We start from the raw sequence: 21,711 nt of genomic DNA, 5'->3' as shown, positions 1-21,711 counted from the left end.
AATCAGTAAATATGAGCCTCAATAAAAAGAGAAGTGTGCACACACCTCCAAATTGCACCTTGGCTGGTTGGTGGGATGAACAAGGAAGTTTGAATTTATGAAGTTGCACCTCATGGGGAGTTTTTGACCAAATTTGTTTTCTGCTTCTTTCCAGACCGCAATGAATCATTTCTACTTGACCCTTATTGGACATGGACTCTCTCTGGTCTCCCTCTTCATCTCACTGGCTATTTTCTTCCATTTCAAGTAAGTTCCTAACATCAGCCTGCTCCAAGTTTAGGTTTTATTCATCGATTCTCATCTGAGTGGATGAAAACATCTGGCTTTTCTTGCAGAAGTCTGAGTTGCCAGAGGATTACTCTTCACAAGAACCTTTTCTTTTCTTTTGTTCTGAACTCTGTCATCACTATCATTTGGCTAACTGCAGTGGCTAACAACCGGGAGCTGGTGCAAAGAAATCCAGTAAGTTCATTGTTTCTTCAAATCCATCCAGTTTATTTCTGGAGTTTCAGTTTGAACTACTGCAAACAGCTGAAAGAATTTCAGGAACTACACAGACTGCTGTCAAAATCTCCCAAATTAACCCAGTTCACAACGCTAACTGCTGACAGCTCTAAGCATGGCGTCTATGCTAGCTCTGCTAACCATGCTAATGTCGTTAAATATGCTAACTGCATCAACCGCATTGGGTTTCCTATTTATACTAAAAATTTATGCTAATTGCTTCAACTACTGACAGTGCTAACTGCATTAATCATGCTAACTGTTTCAGATATGCTAACTATACTAATATTGCTAAGCATCCTAGCTAAACAAACCTAAATCCTAACTGTGCTGAATATGTTCAATACGCTTTACTTGATTTATGAAACAGTTCTGGAAACAATGAAAACATAAAATGAATCTCTTTAAACTAAAATAAATTTTATATTTGTTTTATCTGGTTAAAACATTAAAACGAGAAATTTTAATCATAAAATTAAATTAGTTTTATGTGACATAAAACTAATCTAATTCTCATTTTAACAAGAAAGTTTCCTGTTAAAACAAGAAACTGAATTTATTTCCAGTCTCTGGCAATTATACTTTTCCATTAAACATTCACAATTATACATGTTTTTTCCTTTCTGACCAGAGTAGCAGCGGATTATTTTCTGTTTTTAACATGTGTGACTTAGTAAAGAAACTGCTGGTATGTTTTTCTGCACCCATCATGTCTGATATTTTTACATTATTGCTTTGTGTTTCTGTAGATGAGCTGTAAAGTGTCCCAGTTTATCCACCTTTACCTGTTTGGCTGTAATTACTTCTGGATGCTGTGTGAGGGGATTTACCTTCACACGCTCATCGTGGTGGCCGTGTTCGCCGAGAAGCAGCACCTCATGTGGTATTATCTGCTGGGCTGGGGTAAGTGGGGCAAAAATCCACTAAACCTCACCAGGGCAGCGCACAGTTCCCAAAAATATCACTCATATAAAAGTAAAAAATGTTTAGTAAAAAGTCTACTGAAGTGCTAAGTAACCGATCAAATTATCAATCATTTAATATTTAAAAATTACATCATCAGACTGTCCAAAATATTAAGTTAAGAGGAAGTTTTGGCATTTTAGGGACTGAAATGACAATAATTCATATAAATAACGAAAATAAAATAAAAAAATCAGGCAAAAGAAAAGTTTCCGAAATCAGTTTCTTTCAATAAAAAACTTGTGAAACGTTAACAGAAACTGCAGGTGTGTGTCTGATGGATCTTTGTTTTTCATTCAGTGGGTAGAAAATATATAAATTTTACTCAAGTAAGAGTAGAAATACTTCATGATAAAATTACTTCAGTAAAAGTAAAAATAAATCATAGTAAAAATAGTCTAGATTTAATTGCACCATTGATTTAATCAAACTCCAGTCTGTCTGTCTGTCTGTTGTGAAAATCTGAATTCGTAATTTAACCAAAAAAACAAACAAGACAAAAACTCTGGTCCTAAAAAGACTCGGAATCGGTTCGGTTGAAATGGACTCGGTCAGAATGCATACGAACACCAAGCAGACCAGAGACTGCTCCAAAAGCAGGAAGTGGACTACAGCGCAGGGCATTCTGGGTAATATATTAAATAAGGCGCTGCTCTGTCGCCGTGGCAACTGAGTGTAGCGTAAAGCTGGGCGAGTACAAGCAGAATATAACTGGTTTAAAGTTGTTCTTCACCTTGTTTACCAGTTTATTTCGCTGTCATTTTTAAATAAATGATCGATTACTGATCAATATAAAACATACATTTGCCTAGTCCTGTTTTTCAGCTTGACAGAAACTGTGTATTAATTTATATACGTATTTTACACTCAAAGCATCGGCCATTTTCTTGGCTCTAGTTTAAGCCGTATTTTATAGAAATCAGGTAAGAAATAAGATCGTTTTAGTGACAGATTCCTGCTCGTCCTGCGGTGGAACATTCTGGTTTTGAGGACATGACTCGGCGACTCGCAGTAATGGCGGCTGCAGAGCGATGCTAGCGTTAGCGGCTGTTGAGGAACGAGATATAGATGCTACCTGTTGCTGGTTGTTTTCTCGTCTCCCCAGGTCCGTTAATGTCGTCTGTAAAAGTGAAACCACAAAGACAACAGTCACTGTTCAACTTCACAACCATCCAGAATTTATTCAAACAATCAAATGCGTAAAATCACATCAACGGCTCATCATAATCATCAGAACCAAAACCACAAGAAGAAATCAATTACCTTAGAAAAATACAAAAATACGAAGACGCGCCTTCAGAGACAGATCCACCCAGTGATCTGATTGGCTGTTATAGATCAATTATTTTATATCAAGGCGTGTTTCTACTGACTGATGTGTCTAAAGTAGCGTTTGGACTCAAACAGCCGTAATGACGTGTTGCTGTTTGCAGCCAGAGGCCAGCAGCTGTTACCAAGGCCAAGATGAATCCGTCCGCTGGCTGATCCTCCCTCCTCTTTCCCAGCATACAAACAATAGATGTGTTCATTTCTTACAGAAACATTTTACTCAAGAAAACGGGACCAAAGTTTATCAGCTATCTGTGTTTCTCATTTCAAACTGCCTCAAACTGGTTCCCGAGCCCACAGAGCTCTCCTGACCTCTGACCTCTGACCCAGGACATCAAACAGCAGATTTTGATTATAAAAATTAGCAGGTTTCATATAATATCTTCAAACTCTTATAAAACAGACATGAGCAGTTTCAATACCAAAACATCTTTTACATTCAGTATTTTCTGATTAGTTTCTAACTCCTCTGGTTATAATGAACTAAAACATTTTCAAATGAATATATAACTTCTACACTCTTAAGAATGTGATTTAATATAAAAAACTACTAATTTTAATCAAATCGGGATCATTATATCTAAGAAAAATGTTCTACTGATTAAGTTATATATTTATTAAACTATGAGTCTAAATCCATGAGGCCGACTCAAAACAGTCAGGATGTTTCAACATTCAACACAAAGTTAATCATCATTAAAACGAGCATAATTAAACTAATATTTCCAACCTGGCTGACAGGCGATATCCAAACCAGTAAATAATCGATGGAGAAATAATACAACCGCTAAAATCTGACGGTACTCCATTGTTTGTATTTTGTATGAAGGAAGTTGCGTTCAGTGTCGTCTTCGGCGGTTCTTGAGTCAGTTTGAATCGTTTGAAGAGAACCGCCGCAGCTGAAAATGTTACAAAGTTTGTAATGTTGGTCCATAATTAAACCATCAGCTGTGAAAAAACCCTACAAGTACATTTTTTCAAAAAAAAAATTGTTTAAGTAAATGTAACTAGTAGTTGCAGAATAACAGCAACTGAAGCGTAATTTTATTTTTTTAGGCTTTCCTCTGATCCCAGCGTCCATACACGCCATCGCTCGGAGTTACTACTACAACGATAAGTGAGCCTCAGATATTAAATGTTCTGTCGTGTTTTTGTTCCGGACCTTGTTGCCTAAACCTCTCCTCTGTTCGCTCGCTGCAGCTGCTGGATCAGCTCCAAAACGTCGCTGCTCTACATCATCCACGGCCCCATATGTGCAGCTCTGCTGGTGAGATGAAGTCAGCGTGTCGGCTGATCCGCTCCGGGTTTCTATTGCACAATGGTTCTGGTTCTGGTTCTGGCCTCTGCTGTGTTTAGGGGGGTTAATTGTGTTTGTCTTGTGAAATCGATTCATCTGCCCTCCCAGGCTTGTTCTGTTTTGTAAGAATCTATCAGAGCAACTGGACTTGTTCCAGTTTTTCTCTTTACTCCTTCAGATCTCTGATTTTACTTTTTAACTCTGAAACTTTTTCTGCTTGTTTTTCTGAAAAAAACAAGCAACAAATCTAAACTATGTTGTTATTGTTTACATCTGGGAATTTGGATGCAGGGAGGAAGTAATCCCATCTAAACCAGGGGTATCCAAAGTGCGGCCCGCGGGCCATTTCTGGTCCCTGGGTTGGTTTTGTGAGGCCCAAATTTGGCCCTTTGACACTTTTTGTAATATTTTAGGATGAGATTTTCCATGGAAACGTTAAAACTTCTTAAACAGAAGATGTTAAGTACGACACAAAGATTTTTTTTCTCTACTTAGCCTTTTTTAAATCTCCTAATAAGTAATATCACAAACATTTAAAAAAGTTTTTACTCAAAACAAAATCAAACTTGGTCACGCCCATTCATTATATTTGGCCAAAAACAGAAAAGTTTGTAGAAGAAAATTTGTATTTTTGTTTCTGGGAATAAGGTAATAATAAAAAATGGAAAACAATAATAAAAGTAAAATATTACATCGTTTATTTATTGTTGTGTAGGCAAAAGAAATAATTCACAATATTTTAAAATATTTATTTAATTGGGGGAAACGATAAAGATTTGGCCTCGGTTAAACTTCGGTGCAGGCAGTTTGGACAATAAAACAAGTTTTTATAGAGCAACTTTTAAAGAGACAGCGTACTTTATAAAACACTCTGAACTTGTTTCTGTTTTGTCCTTCCGGCTGGAGCGAACACATTTAGGTCAACCTAACCTGAAAACTGAAAGCTAACGAGCAGCAGCCTGAGTATTTCTGTGTTTTGGTTGGTCCTGCAGGTGAACCTGTTCTTTCTGCTGAACATCGTCCGGGTTCTGATCACCAAGCTGAAGGTGACGCACCAGGCCGAGTCCAGTCTGTACATGAAGGCGGTCAGAGCCACGCTCATCCTGGTTCCTCTGCTGGGGATCGAGTTCGTCCTGCTGCCCTACAAACCCGAAGGACGCGTCTCCTCCGAAATATACGACTACATTATGCACATACTGATGCACTACCAGGTGAGACGTTCAGGGTTTCATCTGATTTATTACTAAATAAAACTAAAATAAAACAGTCATCTCTCTTTCCTGTCCTAAAATAGGATAATTATTATTGTTTCACCAAAATAAAGTGTTGCTTCCTGTCTATTCCTACAAAGGAGAATTAGGACAAAACTAAGAAAAAAAATTAATTATAACAATAAAAAAGTCTGCAAGAACTACAAGAATGAAGTCAAAGTAATACGACAAAAAGTCAAGCTATTGAAAATAGTCTCAAAAATATGAGAACATTTCATAATATGCGTGTAAAGTTGTAATGACAGAATAGTCAAAATATGAGAAAAAAGTCGTACGACAAAAATTCATGAGAATAAATTTGTAATAATACGAGAAAAAAGTCAATAAAAATGAGAGAAATCATACGAGTATAAAGTCATAATATAATATCTCAAATAAAACGATGATAGTCGTACGGCAAAAAGTTATATTGAAAATAGTCACAATAATACAAGAAAAAGTCATAATATGAAAATAAAGTTGTGTGAGAAAAATTCCTATTATGAGAAAAAACTCATAATGATACAAAAATAATAGGAGTAATAATAATAATGTGAGAAGATTTTCGTAGCTTAACGTCATAATATGAGAAAACTGTACAACAAAAAGATATATTATGAAAATAAACTCGTAAAAATGCAAGAAAAAAGTCGTAATGATACGATAAAACAATTGAGAATATATGTATGACAAAAATTAACATGAGAAAAAAGTGGGAATGAGGCCAGAATAAATTGTAATATTATGAAGTAGTATTTTTTTATAAAGCCCTCACAAAAAGAAATCAAAGTGAGAAATGTTGAGCATCTTGTGACGTTACACTTTATCAGTTTTACAAATAAAAAAATTCTTCACCTGCCAACAAATCAAATTATTATCAGTAGCAGGACGTTGAAACGATTGAGTCTAATTTGAAAACAACTATCAAAGTTCTCATTAAAACAACTTTTTTCAGGTAATTTGCTATTTTTTTCTGGTATTTTTGTTTCCCTATTCTGCTAATATTATAACCTTATAATCGTAATTTCAGACCAAAATAAAAGCATCTGTTGGTGTGGTCCTGGCAGCTTCCCCTTTAAGAGGTTTGTTTACTTTGTATCCCAGGGAGGAACAGCAGGAAGGAAGGAGTGAATTATCTGAAAGCAGTTGGATGTTGACGAGGCGTTATCTGATCGCTTCTCCCAGCAGGAAAATATCTCTCTCAATAGGAAGAGCGAATCCCTCCCTCCCAGAATGCATCTGTCTCAAATCCTGATGTTCTCTACTTTCAGCAGCTTGAACTGTTCCCTTACAATGAGTTTTTCTCATTCCAGGGTCTGCTTGTGGCAACCATCTTCTGCTTCTTCAACGGCGAAGTAAGTACTTAGCAACTCTACCTTTAGCTTCAGCTAATAGGTACTATAGCATATTAACTCAGATCAGAGATCTGACCCAAAACCCAGATGGTCTGGAAGGCTTGGTTCGATTTGGGAACCAAAAGTGCAACATTCGTAACACTTTCAGCTAATCATGTGAAAAATATGTTCCTCTCCTGGCCTGTGGGGGCGCTGCACCAAGAACAGCTGAAGGAACGACACGAAAACCTTTGGAGACACTGAGGGCAACTTACTGCTTCACGAGCAACTAGCACCTAGCTAACAGCACGTAGCTGTTAGCGATTAGATGACCCTGATTAGCTGCTAGCTTTAATATGAGCAGCAGGTTGTTTGTTTTGAAAAGTAAACTAAAATGGAGCAGCATCAGATTTTAGTGGTTGGAGGATTTCTCTTTTGTTTTTGGTCAAGACCACGAGCCGCAGCTAAAGCTAGCAGAAGCTAACATTTTCAATGGAGATAATCAGTGGAAAGACAGTGAAGTAGTTGATTTAATTAGTATCTTGGGTCACATTACCTACCAAGATGGCTGCCAGCTACAAATTTCTGGTGACGTCACGTGAGAACTATGTATTGTTTATTTGTTTACATTGCCTTTTCCTCTGGTCAGCCATTTAAACAGAATCTCTAGACTGTTAGAATTAGAAAAATTGGTTTCTGAATCAATATCAAATCCTTAAACAATGAAAGATTTGCATCTCTAAACGTTAAAATTTCCATAATTTTTCTTTGTTGGTGTTTTCTGAAGAATCAGACAATGTGCGTAACTCCTCGCCAGGCTGGATAAACGTGCAGCTTTATTGTTTTCCCAGGTTAAGGATGCGCTTTGGAACCAAGTAAAGATCAATTCTTTCCATATTTTCGACATTGTTTTCTGGCTTTGGTTTTGCATTTTTGACATGTTGATAAAAACGTTTAATGAGTAGCTACGAACTCTGCCTCTAAAACGTCTGACCCGTTTTCAGGTCCAGGCGGTTCTGAGGCGACACTGGAACCAGCACCACATCCAGTTCGGCAGCAGCATCGGGAACCACTCGGACGCCCTGCGCTCGGCCTCCTACACGGCCTCCTCCATCATCGAGGTGCAGGGCTGCTACTCCATCGACGGCCACACAGAGCACATGAACGGGAAGAGCTTCCACGACACGGACGTCTCCGTCCTGAAGTCGGGCAGCACCTTCGCCTGACGCCCGGCGCCGAGGAGCGGATCCCGACCGGCTACGGAAACGCTCGCTCGTCCGGGCGAGGTGAGCGCGGCGCCACTCCTCCGTCCTCCGCTCTGTTGACGGGTTCCGGTTGGACGCCATCACATTCTAGCCATTCTTAGCGCCTGCTGCTTCATTACTTTGGCGTCTCGTTGTGGACAGAAGCCGTTTGGTTTCACTGTAAGAAAACGCAAACTGTGCCAAATCCAACTCTCCGTTCGTTGTCTTCAAGGACTGGAGATACATAGATCACAATCCAACGAAGCTACGCCATCATCTTGTTTCTACAACAACGTGTTAGGACCGCTACTGATACAAGAAAGGAATACATTTCTTAAAAAGAAAAAAAAACTAAAATTTTGAGACTAATGTGGAAGATTTTTTGGAAGAAATAAGAAAATTCCTTGAGCTCAAAAAGTTTAAAATGTTCAATTTTACAAGCTCAAAAAATTTCCAGGTTAATCTCAAAATTTGAGATGTTTTTTCTCAGCTTGTCGACTTTTCAAGCTCAGAAATTTTTATGATTTTCTTAGAAATCTGCTGAAATTAATCTCTACATTTTTGTTTTTTTCTCAAATTTACGACTTTTGTAGCTCAGAGAATTTCCACGATTTTTCTAAAAAATTTCTGAGGTTAATCTCAGAGTTTGAGGGTTTTTTTCAGACATGCACTCCTTTATTTTCTATCTTTGTTGGCTCTGATCCGCTTCTCATGATACGACGCAGTATTTATTACGGATTCTGCCTCAATGACCGGGAGTAAAAGTCACATTCCCTTTTCTCGGCTTCGCGGCTCGGACTGAGCGAAGATCGACGCCGTTTCGGGTTGAAGCTTCAGATTGTTGACGTCTGGCTGGAGAAGTGAAATTATGGAAACATTTTCCTCTGTCAAAGTCTAAAGATCTGTAAATTTAATCTCAGGAGTGCAAAACACATAACAATGTCCACAATGTTGAATGAAATGTACAGGCTGTGAGGCAGAAACTAAGTACACCCCTTGATTTAATATCAGAACCTCTTGTATACACATGGGTTTTCAAAGCAGGTTCAAAATGTGTTGGTATATAAGCTAATTCATGGTCATTTGGAATTGCGCAACTTTTATGGAGTTAAATTGGGGCCAAAAAAGTTTTTAAACTTGAAAAAAAGAAATTTTTTAAAGCTTTTAACAGGAAACAAAAAATATTGAAAAAAAGATTTGAGACTGTACAAAAAAAGTAAAAAACTATGGAACTAAAATAATGCAGATGCTTTCTATGGAGCTAAAATGTGAGGCATAAAGTTTTAATGGGAAATAAAAAATTTTGAAGCTGAAAAATTGTTTTGAAACTGGAAAGAAGATCTAAAACTGAAAACTATTTTTTTAACTGTAAAAAAAGATTTGAGACCAAATAAAGTTAAAAACTATGGAGCTAAAACGGTGCAGAGACACTTTGTAAACTTTAAGTTTCTCTTCAATGTCACTGTTTCTTTTTGCAGTAACTTTTATTTTTCGTTGATGTGAAATTTGGAATTCAAATTATTTCAAGTTAAAATTAATTGTTCAGTTTCAAATAGCTTTTTACTAAAAATATATTTCAGTTCTAAATCTTTTTTCTAATTTTTCAGTAATTTTTTTTAGTCTAAGAATTTCAGTTTTAATTTTTTTATTTATTATTTTTCAGTTTCAAACCTTTCTTTTTTTTCAATTAAAAATAATTTTATGGCTCAAATTTTGCTCTATACATCTTTGAAGACCATTGTGAACAAAAAGACCAAAATTATAAAATGGTGAATGGAATGTAAACGACTAGAAAGCTTCAGCATCTTCTAGAGCAGCAAACATTTTATTGCTTTTTTGCAGCAAATATTTCAGTTTAGTTGTCAAAATGGCCCCAGAATAAATAAAAAACTCAGTAAATGTGCAGAAAACATTTCCTGTAGGGCTAACTGTATGTGTCTGAACAGCTTCTTTTGTTAAAAATGTTATTTTAAGGCCAGCATGGATTAATTATTATAGCAGAAATATATAGTTTTTAGTATTTCTCTGAAGACAGAATGAAAACACAGTTTGGAAATGTTTGATAAAATTACAGATTTAATCACACCAAAGAGAAGAAATATTAAACATGCACAAACTCTATTTTTTAATATTTGTTCCATCTGAGAATAACCATTATTTTAAAGTATATTTTTGATTTATTTAATCTCCTTTAGCTTGTTTTTTTGAGTGTAGATCAGACGTTTTCAGTGTTCGGTTGAAGATGATGAAGATTGCACTTCTCCTCCCTCAACGGCGCGCTTTCCGCTGGGCTCCATCGGATCCGTAACGCTGGGAACATTTCAGCTGCTGTAAATAATTTTGTACATCCAGCGAGTTTTCCAAGCGAACATGCCAGAAAATGCCTGCATGATTTGTCTAGGCCATATTTCTGTAAATCAAGAGGCACGGAGCCGGAGGGCGCTGCCTGTCTCCGCCCGCCGCTCAGACCTACCAACATGGCCGCCGCCTCTCCATTGTGCCTGCTAGAGAGCGTGAAGCTCTCAGCTTTCAACAGAGCCGCAGCCGCCGGTTGTTCATCGAATGTCTCTGCTTCCCGTCTTTGATTCGGTTGTGAGGACTCGCAGATTCACTGCTGGGTTTCAGATGACGAAGCGCCGACGTCACCCAATGCAGATGGAGGGCAGGAAGTAAATGCAGCCCGTTTATTTCTGTTGATCCAGCATCAAAATGTCTAAACTCTGTGTCCTGTACGGTTGTTCCAACTGTTCTAATAGAGAGAAAGATAAACGTTATTTTCGTGTTTCGAAGGTAGTTGGTCACAAGGGAGTTAATTTTAAAAAACTTACCAAAAAAGAAAAAAGTGGATCAACAATCTACAGCTAAAAACAGGTGGTAACATTGTTAGCAGCTAGCTCAGTGCCGAGTCACGGACAGAGAAGATGATGTTTATTCAGTGGGACCGTCATCCTTAAAAAAAAGGTAAATAAATTAAATATAACCTTCCCAGCCATACAGTCACAGTGAGCTGTGACTGTTCCCCCACATGGTTCATGTCTGACACCAACATGGAGGTTTGTGTAGATCGGGGCGAATGGTTGACCTACATTGGACCTGAATCCAGCGTCCTACAACGTCTCCACATTAACATACAACTCTAGCATGGATTTGGGTTTACAGAAGCTAAATAAATTATTTACCGGCAGATCCAAGCTCATAGAAACAACAAGGGTTAGTTCGTTGTTAGCGATAGCATCGTTATCATAATCAGTTAAAATAGCACAACTCACTGTTCACCCGGCAGAACCAAGTCGACAGCCATTTATTGCTTCTTTTGGTCCTAAATGTTTGACCCAACCTGAAACTAAATGATTTTATTCTCCAGGCTTTTGAAAACTTTCTTCTGGCTCGTCGTATATAAACTCTGCAGCTCCGGATAGTTAGTTATGTGGATCGCCTCGACACCGAGGAAGTCCTCAGGATTATTAGGGAAGTCTTTTTTACAGAGTTAATACGGATTATATCCTAAATATACACGTGATTTTTCGAGATGCCTTGTTTGTTCCAGCCTATTTAGGGCATTAGCTACTCGCTGTGATCCATTTTGCTTTGTTTTGAGCCGGAGAAATCCTCTTCCTGACCTCCATCTGAATTCCAAGGGTCATCAGGGTCACGTGTCTGAAACCCAGCAATAGAAATACTTTGACTCATTAGGAAATGTTTTGTTTTGTTTGTCACAAAAGAAAAGAAAGTACACCCTTATTTAATTCTGCAGTTTTACATTTAAGGAACCCGACCTGGTCTTTAGCAGGTTCTAAAGTTATTTATGTGCTGATGAGCTTCTTTATGGTGACGGTGAAGGGTGCACTTACTTTTTTAAATTCTTGTTTCATGGAATAAAAACAGTTTAGGATCTGTCTTGCATGTGTTTTTTCCCTTTCTTACAAAAACACAAAATCTTACCCAGTATTTTTTGGTCTAATTCAGGGATGTCCAAAGTGTGGTGCGTGGGCCGTATGTGGCCCCTTCTACTGATTCTCTGTGACCCCCCAGCTACAATTCAAAAAATGGCAAAAAATTTGGTTTGTTTTTAATTATTGCAAAATTATGACAAAATCTTAGAATGGAAAACATCTGATGTAACAGAAAGTATCCATCTTCTAATTGCATTAAATTTTCATTACTTTCACATCTTCTGAGTGACATTTACTCAAAAATGAACATTTTCTCATTTAGCTGGGCTGAATACACCAAATGTGATCAAAAAGTGACTCAAATCCTGTTTTTATAACCGAGATTAACATTTTTTCAGTTTTTTCTGCAAACAAGGACCAAAAAATATTCTCAACTTTGATGCCTTTCTTTTAAACAGGCAAACATGCAAAATCCTTTTAAATTTTTGTTAGCTACAGCTAATATTGTTAGCTTTAGCTAATGGCATTCGCTCCTGCCAATCGTGTTAACTCCTGCTAATGGTGTTAGCTCCTGTTAATGTTGTTAGCTCTAGCTAACGGTGTTAGCTCCTTCTAATAGTGTTAACTACTGTCAACACCATTAGCAGGTGTTAATGTTAATGGTGTTAGCATTAACAAGATGGTGCTAATGGTGATGTAACTAACACCTTTAGCTAGATCTAACGGAGTTATGTCTAGCTAACACTGTTAGCACTCATTAATGCTCTTAGCTCCTGCTAATTGTGAACTAGAAACTAAAAAAACAGGTAAGATTTTGTGTTTTTTCAGTGTCTAAGCTGAAGTTGGCTGTTATTGTCTGCTAATGTAAAACCAGAGAGTTGAAGGAGGGTGTACTTTCTTTTCTCCACGACCGTGATCTGTATTTTTATATAAACATGATCTCTGAGCGCTGACGGTTCTGTTTGAGTTGGAATGTGTTGGTCTCTGTAGTAAACTCATCCGAATTGTGGTGAAGCCAAAGCTTTTGGCAACGTGTTGTAAGTTTTCCTGTATTTATGTGAATCGTTTTCATTTGACTCTCCAAAGAGTTCGTGAAGTCCCCAGTGACTCTTCAGTTGTAAACGACGACAAAACCATTGAGGACGACGTCTGTAGTTCGTACTGTATCTAACTCTGATGGTCTCATTGACTCCACACTGCTGTTTGAATGTTTTGTTTTTATTCCTTGGATGTGAAGAACATACATATATATATATATACATACATATATCTATATTTACATATCAATGTTTCCCTTTTTAATATGTCGGTGAACTAGACAATGTTGCTATCTTGTGTGTATCTGCATACTAAAACAGTATAGCGCAGCACAGCCTTGAGTTTGTTATTTTTTTATTGGCATTTCCTGAAAAAACAATGAGCTTCTGGCACCTGGAGCGGCGGCTCAGTCAGGAAGTTTCTTTTAGATGGGAGACGACTTTAAAGAGGCTGCAGACGTTAAATAAACCCAAACGAGTGTTGTGTGATTTACGTTTCCTCAGACAACTCAGAAAAATGATGCTAAATATCTGCAGATGACACAAAGACACAAGACAATCATTACACACTGAGGAAGCAAAGCCTAATAAAACACTTTTATTTAACCAAGTGACACACTAGCAACCTGAATAATTTCACTAGCAACCTGAATAATTTCACTAGCAACCTGAATAATTTCACTAGCAACCTGAATAATTTCACTAGCAACCTGAATAATTTCACTAGCAACCTGAATAATTTGACCTGCTATGCAGATTAGCACATAGCATGTTATGCTAATACAGATTATGTCTGCAAAGTTACACCATAAAACATTAACAGCAAAAAAGTTGAGTATTTAAACTGGTAAGAGAAATTTAGAGGTTTTTTTATCTTAAGCATTAAGTTATAAAATTTCACAGGTTCAAACTAAATAATTAGCAAATGAATTACTTAGTTTAAACCTAAGTGATTATTTGGCATAAGGCTAAATAATTAGTTTTGAGGTAAATATTTAGTTTACAACTTAAATATCTAGCTCCAAACTAAAACTTCAGTTAGCAAGCTGAAGTTTATACCTTCATATTGTTAGAAAGCTAAATATTTACCTTTATGCTTAATGAGGTTTGAGTTGAATATTTATTTTGCAAACTAAATATCTAGCTCCAACTAAAAATGTTAGCAGGCTAAATATTTAGATACATATACCTCAAACTAAACATTTTTATTTGAAACTGACATTTATAAATGAATGACTGATGTGGTAAAAATACAACTTTGAAAAATTAACTTCCATTTTTTTCTATGACTAAATAACCCAAATTATTGCTGTTAAATTTTGACTAACTTTAGAAACGGATAAGCACAATAAGCTAAATGCTTGACACACAAGGAAACAACCAGCTGGTTGCAAAAACAGAAGGATCTGACAAACATCTGCTGAACTGACAGGCTTTTAAATTGGGGAGGTGATTCCTGAACAAAGAGCAGCTGCTTGATTCAGCCAGAAATGTGATGAAATGCAGTTAATCCATGTTTGAGTTTTTTGTTAGTGTATATTTTTTCCTTTAATACAAGAAATAATCATCTGTTTTATGAATTTACCCTGAATATCTTTGTCTGATTTTAAACACAAAAATCACTTTTCTATGCATGTTTGTAGCCAAACTGCCTGTAAATCTGCAGCTGCTGCTGCTGACTGTGACGTCGTTGTTGTTGTGAGAGTCTGCAGAGCAGCGGGCGTCGAGTTGAGCCGAGCTGCTGCAACCGGAAACAGAGCCGACTGCGTTTATTAGGAAGAACAAACGGGAACTTCTGTGGTGAGTCACTCAGGAAAAGCTCATGGCAAAACACCAAATCAACAGAGAAAACCCAGTTTTCTCACATATTTTACAAATGGCTTAGTCAAAGTAAATCCAACTCAGAATCTCTTTATGTATCACTTCTTTGTTGATAAATGTTGAAAAACGTGAATTTTCCTTCAACATTTAAGCACCGATTTGTGCCGCTCTGTCCTGTCCTGAAGTTTGTGTTTAAGTTTAAAGGTTTTTATTGCTTTATTAAGACAATGTGTGTTTTTATTTTAGTTTTTAAGTTTTTTCAGGAAACATTTTTGAATTAAAACCTGAAGAAATATTGTCAAAAATGAACTTTGAGTAAAGTGAGAGTCAGCAGAACAGATTGTCATTTTGAGTCACTTTTGAAATCAAGCAGTAACTAAAGTAACTAAATTACTTTTTGAAGGATGAATCAGTAATATGTAGTTGGATTACTTATGGCGAGACCGATACTGACAGCACAACACTGCTCCACATAACCCCACTTTACTCTGTAATTTGACCCAATAGATGTTTAATTGACTCTTTGCATAACTAAATGTTCACTTATACAAAGAGTTAATTTATTTTAGCACCAGTCAGAGGCTTCTTCAGGGCCGCTGTGATATTGACTGCTACTGCAGAACCTTAAATAATCAGTTTAAACAACATCTAACTTTAAATTTTTTGATCAATAAAATGTTTTAGAACTGAATTAAATGTAAACAAAAGCATTCGGTTGAGATTAGTTTGTTTATTGGAAGCAAAAACAGTAAAGCTGCTACTTTTGGTATTATTCTAACTTTTTCTGGCAATATTATGATTTATTGTTGTACAACTTTCTTCATTCTGGTTGTATTCTGATTTTATCTGGTAATGATATTTCATTGCCTTACAAGAATGACTGACTTAAAACAAGCTGAAAATTTACTCCTAAATTAGTTTTATCTTATTTTGAACCATATTAAGATATTTGCACCAAAACTCCTTGGTAATACTTTGTGGTTTTGCAGAGCTTGATCACTCGGTGGAGACAGAGCCGCTGTGATACTGACTGCTACAGGAAATCCTGCAGCCATCTGCATCTAGAGCAACTCTTTAAAGAAACTTAAATAATGAGTTTCAGCAACATTTAACTTCCCGTTTGGGATCAATAAAGCGATTTAGAATTGAATTAAAGGTGAATTAAAGCATTCGGCTGCATTTAGTTTATTTAGTCAGAAGGAATAATCGACAGTAAAGCTGCTACTTTTAGTTTCTGGTTTCTGAGCCGTTTCTCCCAACAGGAATGCGTTCATAATGTCATTAGAGAACTAATGAGTTCAGGAGTTCATCCTCACGCTGTGAGGAGTGGAGACAAAAAATGAAAGTTTCTTTTCTCTGCAGCCGTTTCCTCGTGTCTGACAGAAAAAATGATGCAGCTAAAAAACATTTTCAGATTTTCTGGAAAACACCAAGAATTTTTTTAGTTTGAAAAGTTGAATATTGGCAAGAAAAATCAGAAATGTTGAGATTAATCCACTTTTGAAATTTGAGTTTCAAAAGTGGATTTTTTTTTTTTTTACTTTTGAAACTCTTAATCTCAAAAATTTTTTGGTGCAAATTTTCAGCTTTTCAAACTAAGAAATTTCCTAGTTTTTTTTTTTTTCAACTTTTGAAGCTAGTAAATTTGCAAGTTTTTACTAGAAAGTCTCTGATCGTAACCTCAACATTTCAGTTTTTTACTTGCAATTTTTTTTTACTTTTGTAGCTCAGAAATTAAAAATAAACTTTCTAGAGAATTCTTGAGCTTAATCTCAACATTTCTGAAAATTTTCTCGCACATTTCTTGAGCTCAGAAGTTTTCTTGTCTTTTTTCTAGAAAATTCCAGATTTTTTTAGTGTAAATTGACTCTTTTTTTCTATCTACTGTGGTCCTGATACGCCGCTGTAGTCTCCCGCTTTCAGTCTTCGTTATTCCTGCTCTCCCTTCATGATCCAGATAAAGAGGATTTGGAAACTAAATTGTTTCAGTTTCCAGATTTTCTGTCAGATTAAAATGTCAGAGGAGGAATTATTCTGGGATGAATAATTTCCAGTCAGAGAAAACGGTCTCCTCCTTAAATATGAAACAATTTGGTTCGTATTTAACAATAAAGCAACAAGTTTTCATTATATCTGTTAAGTTTATGTGCATTTTATGAGAAAAGAAAACATTTTAGTGAGAGAAAAGCTTCTGGGTATAAACCTGACGTGACCAGATCCGTCTCAGTCTTTCTTTTAAATATTCTTATGTGTTTCAAAGTTCTGCTGCTGATCATAATTTGATGATGATGTGTTAAAAGATGAAATATTTTCTTGTCTATAAAACTTACACCAAAGTATAACTTCACCAGATCCCCAACATTCCTTATTTTATTTTATTTTTTTGTGTAGGAATTAAAAAATTACAAATTTATTCAGTTAATTTTACGAATTTATCTTCAGGTGACTTTTTTCTAGTACTTTCACGACTTTATTCTTTTAATATTACAACTTTGTTATACAAGGTTTTTTCTCGTGTTATGACTTTATTGTATTATTACATATTTATTTTGCTAATATGACTTTTTCTTGAATTATTGCAACTTTATTTTACATATTGTTGTGCCTATTCTCATATTCTGACTGTTGTTTGACTTTATTGTCGGGTTATTTTCATTTTATTCTAGTAACACTGCAAATTCTTTCTCGTATTATTACGACTTCATTGTTTTACGACTTTATTCTCCTAATTATTAGTTTTTTTCTTATCCTGGGTCTATCCACACCGTCTGAGTACCATCTAAAACAGTAACTGCTTTATTTATTTATACCCCAGCCCTCTGTTTTTACCCCCACTCCAGCGTTTATACCTCCGCTCTGCTCTGACAGGTGCAGATATCTGAGAATCTGTTGCCTCTGCTGGACTCTGTTCAAGTCTTCAGATTCCTGGGAAACACCAGGAGGGATTTACTGTGACATTTTACCCCAACATGTTTCTCCAGAGTCACTGAGGATTAAATACAAACAGTTCAGGTTACTTTAATTAATGCAGCCGTTTCTCTTACATTAGAGCCTCGCTTCTGCAGACAGGAGTCGGTTAGCATGAAGCTAACAGTTTGTCCTGACAGGATGTGGAAACGTTGCTGAGGAGAAAAGAGACTAACATGAAAACCATCAGGTGGGAAAACAGCAAACACACAAAATCTTACCAAATATTTGTGTCCATCTTCTAGTGCAAATATCTTTTAGTCCATTTGAAATAAGACAAAGCTAACAGTAATGTTAGAGGTTTTTAAAGTCAATATTTATTGAATAGGTTTAAAAGATTGTTTTACTCGTAAAATGAGAAAAATGTAAAATAATCCGCCAATAACGACTGATTTAAAATAAGCCTCTACATCTTGCTGAAGTTAGTTTGTCATATTTAAAGTGCACTAAGATATTTTCACTGACAACTAGACCAAATTTATTGGTAAGATTTTGTGTTTTTGTGTCTGAAAAAAGTTCCGATCCAAAGTAAGTTAATTGATCAAATCTGAAGCTAAACGTTTCCTTCCGGCTCTGGGACTCCATTTTGTTTCCTAACAGGTAAAATCCTCCGTCAGCAGCTTTCTGCCTCACTCATTCGGTCTAAATTCAGCCTGCAGCTCTTCGCCCTGAAGGCCGTTTGGCGGCTCGGGTTGAGGACAGAGGAGACCGAGGCTGTCGCTGTCTGTCTGTCCTGTAGCGACACAGCGTCAGCCGTCAATAGTTTGCATGTTTAAGGTTTCTGCGCTGCAGACAGCAGTGCCGCTAAACACGCTGCAGCTCTGCAGGCTGCGTATCCATGGCAACGTAAACAGCACCGCTGCGACAGCCGGACTTCCTTTACCCTTGGATTTGACACCAGCGGTTCAGGGATTTAGCTCCGTGCTAAATCTGTCAGCGACGCTGGATGAGTCCCAACATTCAGCTGGAGCCGGTCCCACTGGATCTCACAACAAGGCTTCAGTCTCAACGATAAAACAGAACGTTTTACGACCCTACGGAAGCTCAGAGGGGACATTTTCAGCATGGCTTTCTCCAGATGGTGAGTTAAATTCTGCAAACTTTCTGAGGTGTATGCAAAAATGTCATTGGCGCTGTTGTTCCTTTCTACTTTGTTTTATTAAAATATTGTATGTTTACTTTATTACTGAGCAAGTAAACATAAAAATTCAGAATGAAATAATTTTTTATTTTTTTAAAAACGTTCAACTTCTTCAACTTCATCTAATATATTAAATTAGGGACATTTCTTTGCAAAACCGTTTAACAAGAAATTTTCAATTTTAAGAGTTCAAGTCTTAAAATTGAAAGAATTTTAAGACTTTTAGCTAGCTTGAATTTTGACAATTCAAGCTAGTTAACAACATCTAAAATAAGAACTTCTCATGAAGATTTTCTCATTTTACTGTGACGGTTTGTTTCTGCTGCCATATGAAGACCCAGCATGGTTTTCCGGTCCGGTCCGGTCCGGTCCAGTCCGTCACTCAGCTGCTCAGACTGGAATGTTTATGGATCCAGCCGCTTCCTCCCGGCTCCGGTACCGGACAGACGAGGCGTCCAGGACGTCTCCCATCAAGACGAGCCTCAATCACACAGTGAAAGGTTCGTCTGAGCCGCTGACTGGACCCAGAGTCTTCCTGCGATTGTGCAGAAACTCTGCGCTTAAAGAGAAAACATAGAAAACAGGAAAAACTTTAAAATAAACAACCTGAAACCATGATGCTCCAGAAACTCATCACAGAACTTTTCAAGAGTTTAAGAAGTTAAAAATTTACTAGAAAAAAATAGTCAGATTTTTTTTTTTTTTTACTAACCTCAGAAAATTTCTAGAAAAAACATGGAAATTTCTGAGTTTCAAAAGTTTAAAAATTTGGACTTTTCCATATATTTTTTTAGAAATTTTCTGGGATTAATCCCAAAATAATTTCAAGCAATTATTTTACTTCTGGAGCTCAGAAATGTCCTTGTTTTTTTCTAGAAAAAAATTTTGGCGCAAATTTATTCTGTAGAAACAGACTTTCGGTTTGGTAATTTCTTTCCCTTTTACTAAATTACAATCAACTGCAAATACCTAGATTTTTACAAAATATTCTCTTTTTAAGCGTCTCCAGTAAATCATCATGTGAGATTAAAGAGTAAAATCACTGCTATTGTGTATTTTAACAGGAAGCAAACAGAAACTTGCAGCCTGCTGAAGGTTGAATCCTCAGGAAACAGATCCTGAGGTCGAACAGATAAACATCCTGTCCGCTGTTGGAGTCCGGCTCCGGGGAAAATGACTGATAGTCAGAATTATCCCATTAAAGGCGAAAACAATGAACCCAAAAGCAGCTTTTCCAAATATTCCTAATTCCATATTGAAATCAAAAACTTGACTTTGACTCAAAAGAAAATTTCAGTTTGATGTGAAAAATCAAATCAATTGAATTTATTTCTTAAGCTCCTCCAAAACAACAACCATTAGTTTGGTTAACATAAGTACATTTTTAGCTAGCAGCTCCCACTGCCAGGGTTTCTTCATGTGATGCCAAATATTTTGAAAAGTTGATATTTGGTTTTTCTACTGATGCTGTTTGGCCCAAATCTGAAAATCTGTTCTGAAAAATGATCAGCAAACAGTTTCTAATGTTGGTTAACAGTGTTCTACGTTTTTCAAAGGGAAGTTTAACTGAATATCATCTACATAAAAAGAGATGTCCTAGTCAAAGCAGGGAGAGTGAAAAAAAGCAGAGGTCCAATAATACTGCCCTGTGGTACACCCCAATAACGAAGAGGATTTAAATGTGTTTTTGGCTCTCATTCAGACGGAGTTTAATGAAATTAATTTAGAAAATATGATTACATTGCTTTGCAGAAATGTTCACCGTGTTTAATTTGTAATATTTTGTCATGTTAGAAACACAAATTCAGTATTTTGGGTATTTTACTGGGATTTTCTGTAATCTTACAACAAAATGCTAGTGAAGAATTAAAGTGAAGTGGAAGGAAAATGATGCATGGTAAATAATGTCATGAGGAAAAGTACCTAAGCTGTAGAAATAACGAACATCAGTCAGAAAAGGAGCGTCTTAATGTCCTCAGACTTTATTTTGTCCCTTTTCTGATTATTATCGCTATTCGTCACTAAGGTGCACAGATTGTCCTCAGCTTGTTGCAGCAGCAGTAATCTTCTTCGTGTTTCATCCCTCAGATAAGACGTCTGTGTAAACAGTCAGAGGTTGTTTACTGAAATCCTCGGCCCCTCTTTCACCCTTCGCTCATACTTGAACGTAATTAAGGAAACGATATTGAATTCAGCTCCGCTTCGGTGTGGGAGTGCCGCCGGGCTTCTGTGTCAGACAGCAGGAAGGGAAAGGGAACGTTTTATTGCTGCGTTTAAACCTCAAATGAGAAAAAAGAAGACTCAAGCATCAATTTATATTCATGCACTGAGCAACAAGGACGAGACACACACCGAGCGGAGGAGGCGATTCAAGATGTTCAGACCAAATGCAAAACATAGAAACAACTGACTAAATAATTCAACCAAACTCAATGAAAAATACTTAATTCATCCCAAAATTAAGATAAATGTTGAAGTATCTTCAGGTCCATTGTTATTGGTGGTGATGCTGTACATAGGAAGGAGCTCCAGTAGCAGTCAGTCTCGCAACTAATCTGGAGAGGCCTCTGACTGAAGACTGTTGTTCATGCTAGCAAGTCATTTTCCAGGCAGAAGAGACGATATTCCACAATTTGTTTTGGTTATTTAAATGTATTAGTGCGTTAATCTGCGGTTAGAGAGATGCTGGAGTAGGGGAGAAGATCCTAGTTCATCATGAGGGACGCCAGGGTCCTTCTCTCTCTTCCATGAAGCTTCCTGTTCAACTCCTCTGGGATTTGGGGTTAAAGTTCAGGTATTATTTGAGCTTTGAAGATGCTAACTAGCTGCTGCCAGTTGTAAAAGCAATACCTTGTTACCACGGTTACACATCATAACAACTGTTAAAAGTGTAGAAAAAAGAAAAATCAGAGCTAAAATAACAGAGCTGCT

The 21,711-nt window shown here is 36.7% G+C and overlaps 1 protein-coding gene across 1 annotated transcript in view; it reads left to right on the top strand.

Annotated features, from left to right (window-relative positions):
- The window catches only part of calcrla (calcitonin receptor-like a), a 30,909-nt gene extending 17,723 nt beyond the window's left edge, over nucleotides 1-13,186 (top strand). The window contains exons 6-13 of the mRNA XM_032568830.1: nucleotides 155-246; nucleotides 336-462; nucleotides 1,254-1,407; nucleotides 3,853-3,913; nucleotides 3,997-4,063; nucleotides 5,086-5,304; nucleotides 6,657-6,698; nucleotides 7,682-13,186. Of these exons, the coding sequence (XP_032424721.1) occupies nucleotides 155-246; nucleotides 336-462; nucleotides 1,254-1,407; nucleotides 3,853-3,913; nucleotides 3,997-4,063; nucleotides 5,086-5,304; nucleotides 6,657-6,698; nucleotides 7,682-7,903 (984 nt within the window). The 3' untranslated portion in view covers nucleotides 7,904-13,186. The remainder of the gene's footprint in view (nucleotides 1-154; nucleotides 247-335; nucleotides 463-1,253; nucleotides 1,408-3,852; nucleotides 3,914-3,996; nucleotides 4,064-5,085; nucleotides 5,305-6,656; nucleotides 6,699-7,681) is intronic.
- Nucleotides 13,187-21,711: the final 8,525 nt, after the last annotated feature.

This window comes from Xiphophorus hellerii, chromosome 7, assembly GCF_003331165.1.
Source record: "Xiphophorus hellerii strain 12219 chromosome 7, Xiphophorus_hellerii-4.1, whole genome shotgun sequence".
NCBI classification, from domain to species: domain Eukaryota; kingdom Metazoa; phylum Chordata; class Actinopteri; order Cyprinodontiformes; family Poeciliidae; genus Xiphophorus; species Xiphophorus hellerii.
The sequence above is the reverse complement of the archived record's forward strand: the minus strand, read 5'-3'. Positions and strand labels throughout refer to the sequence as shown.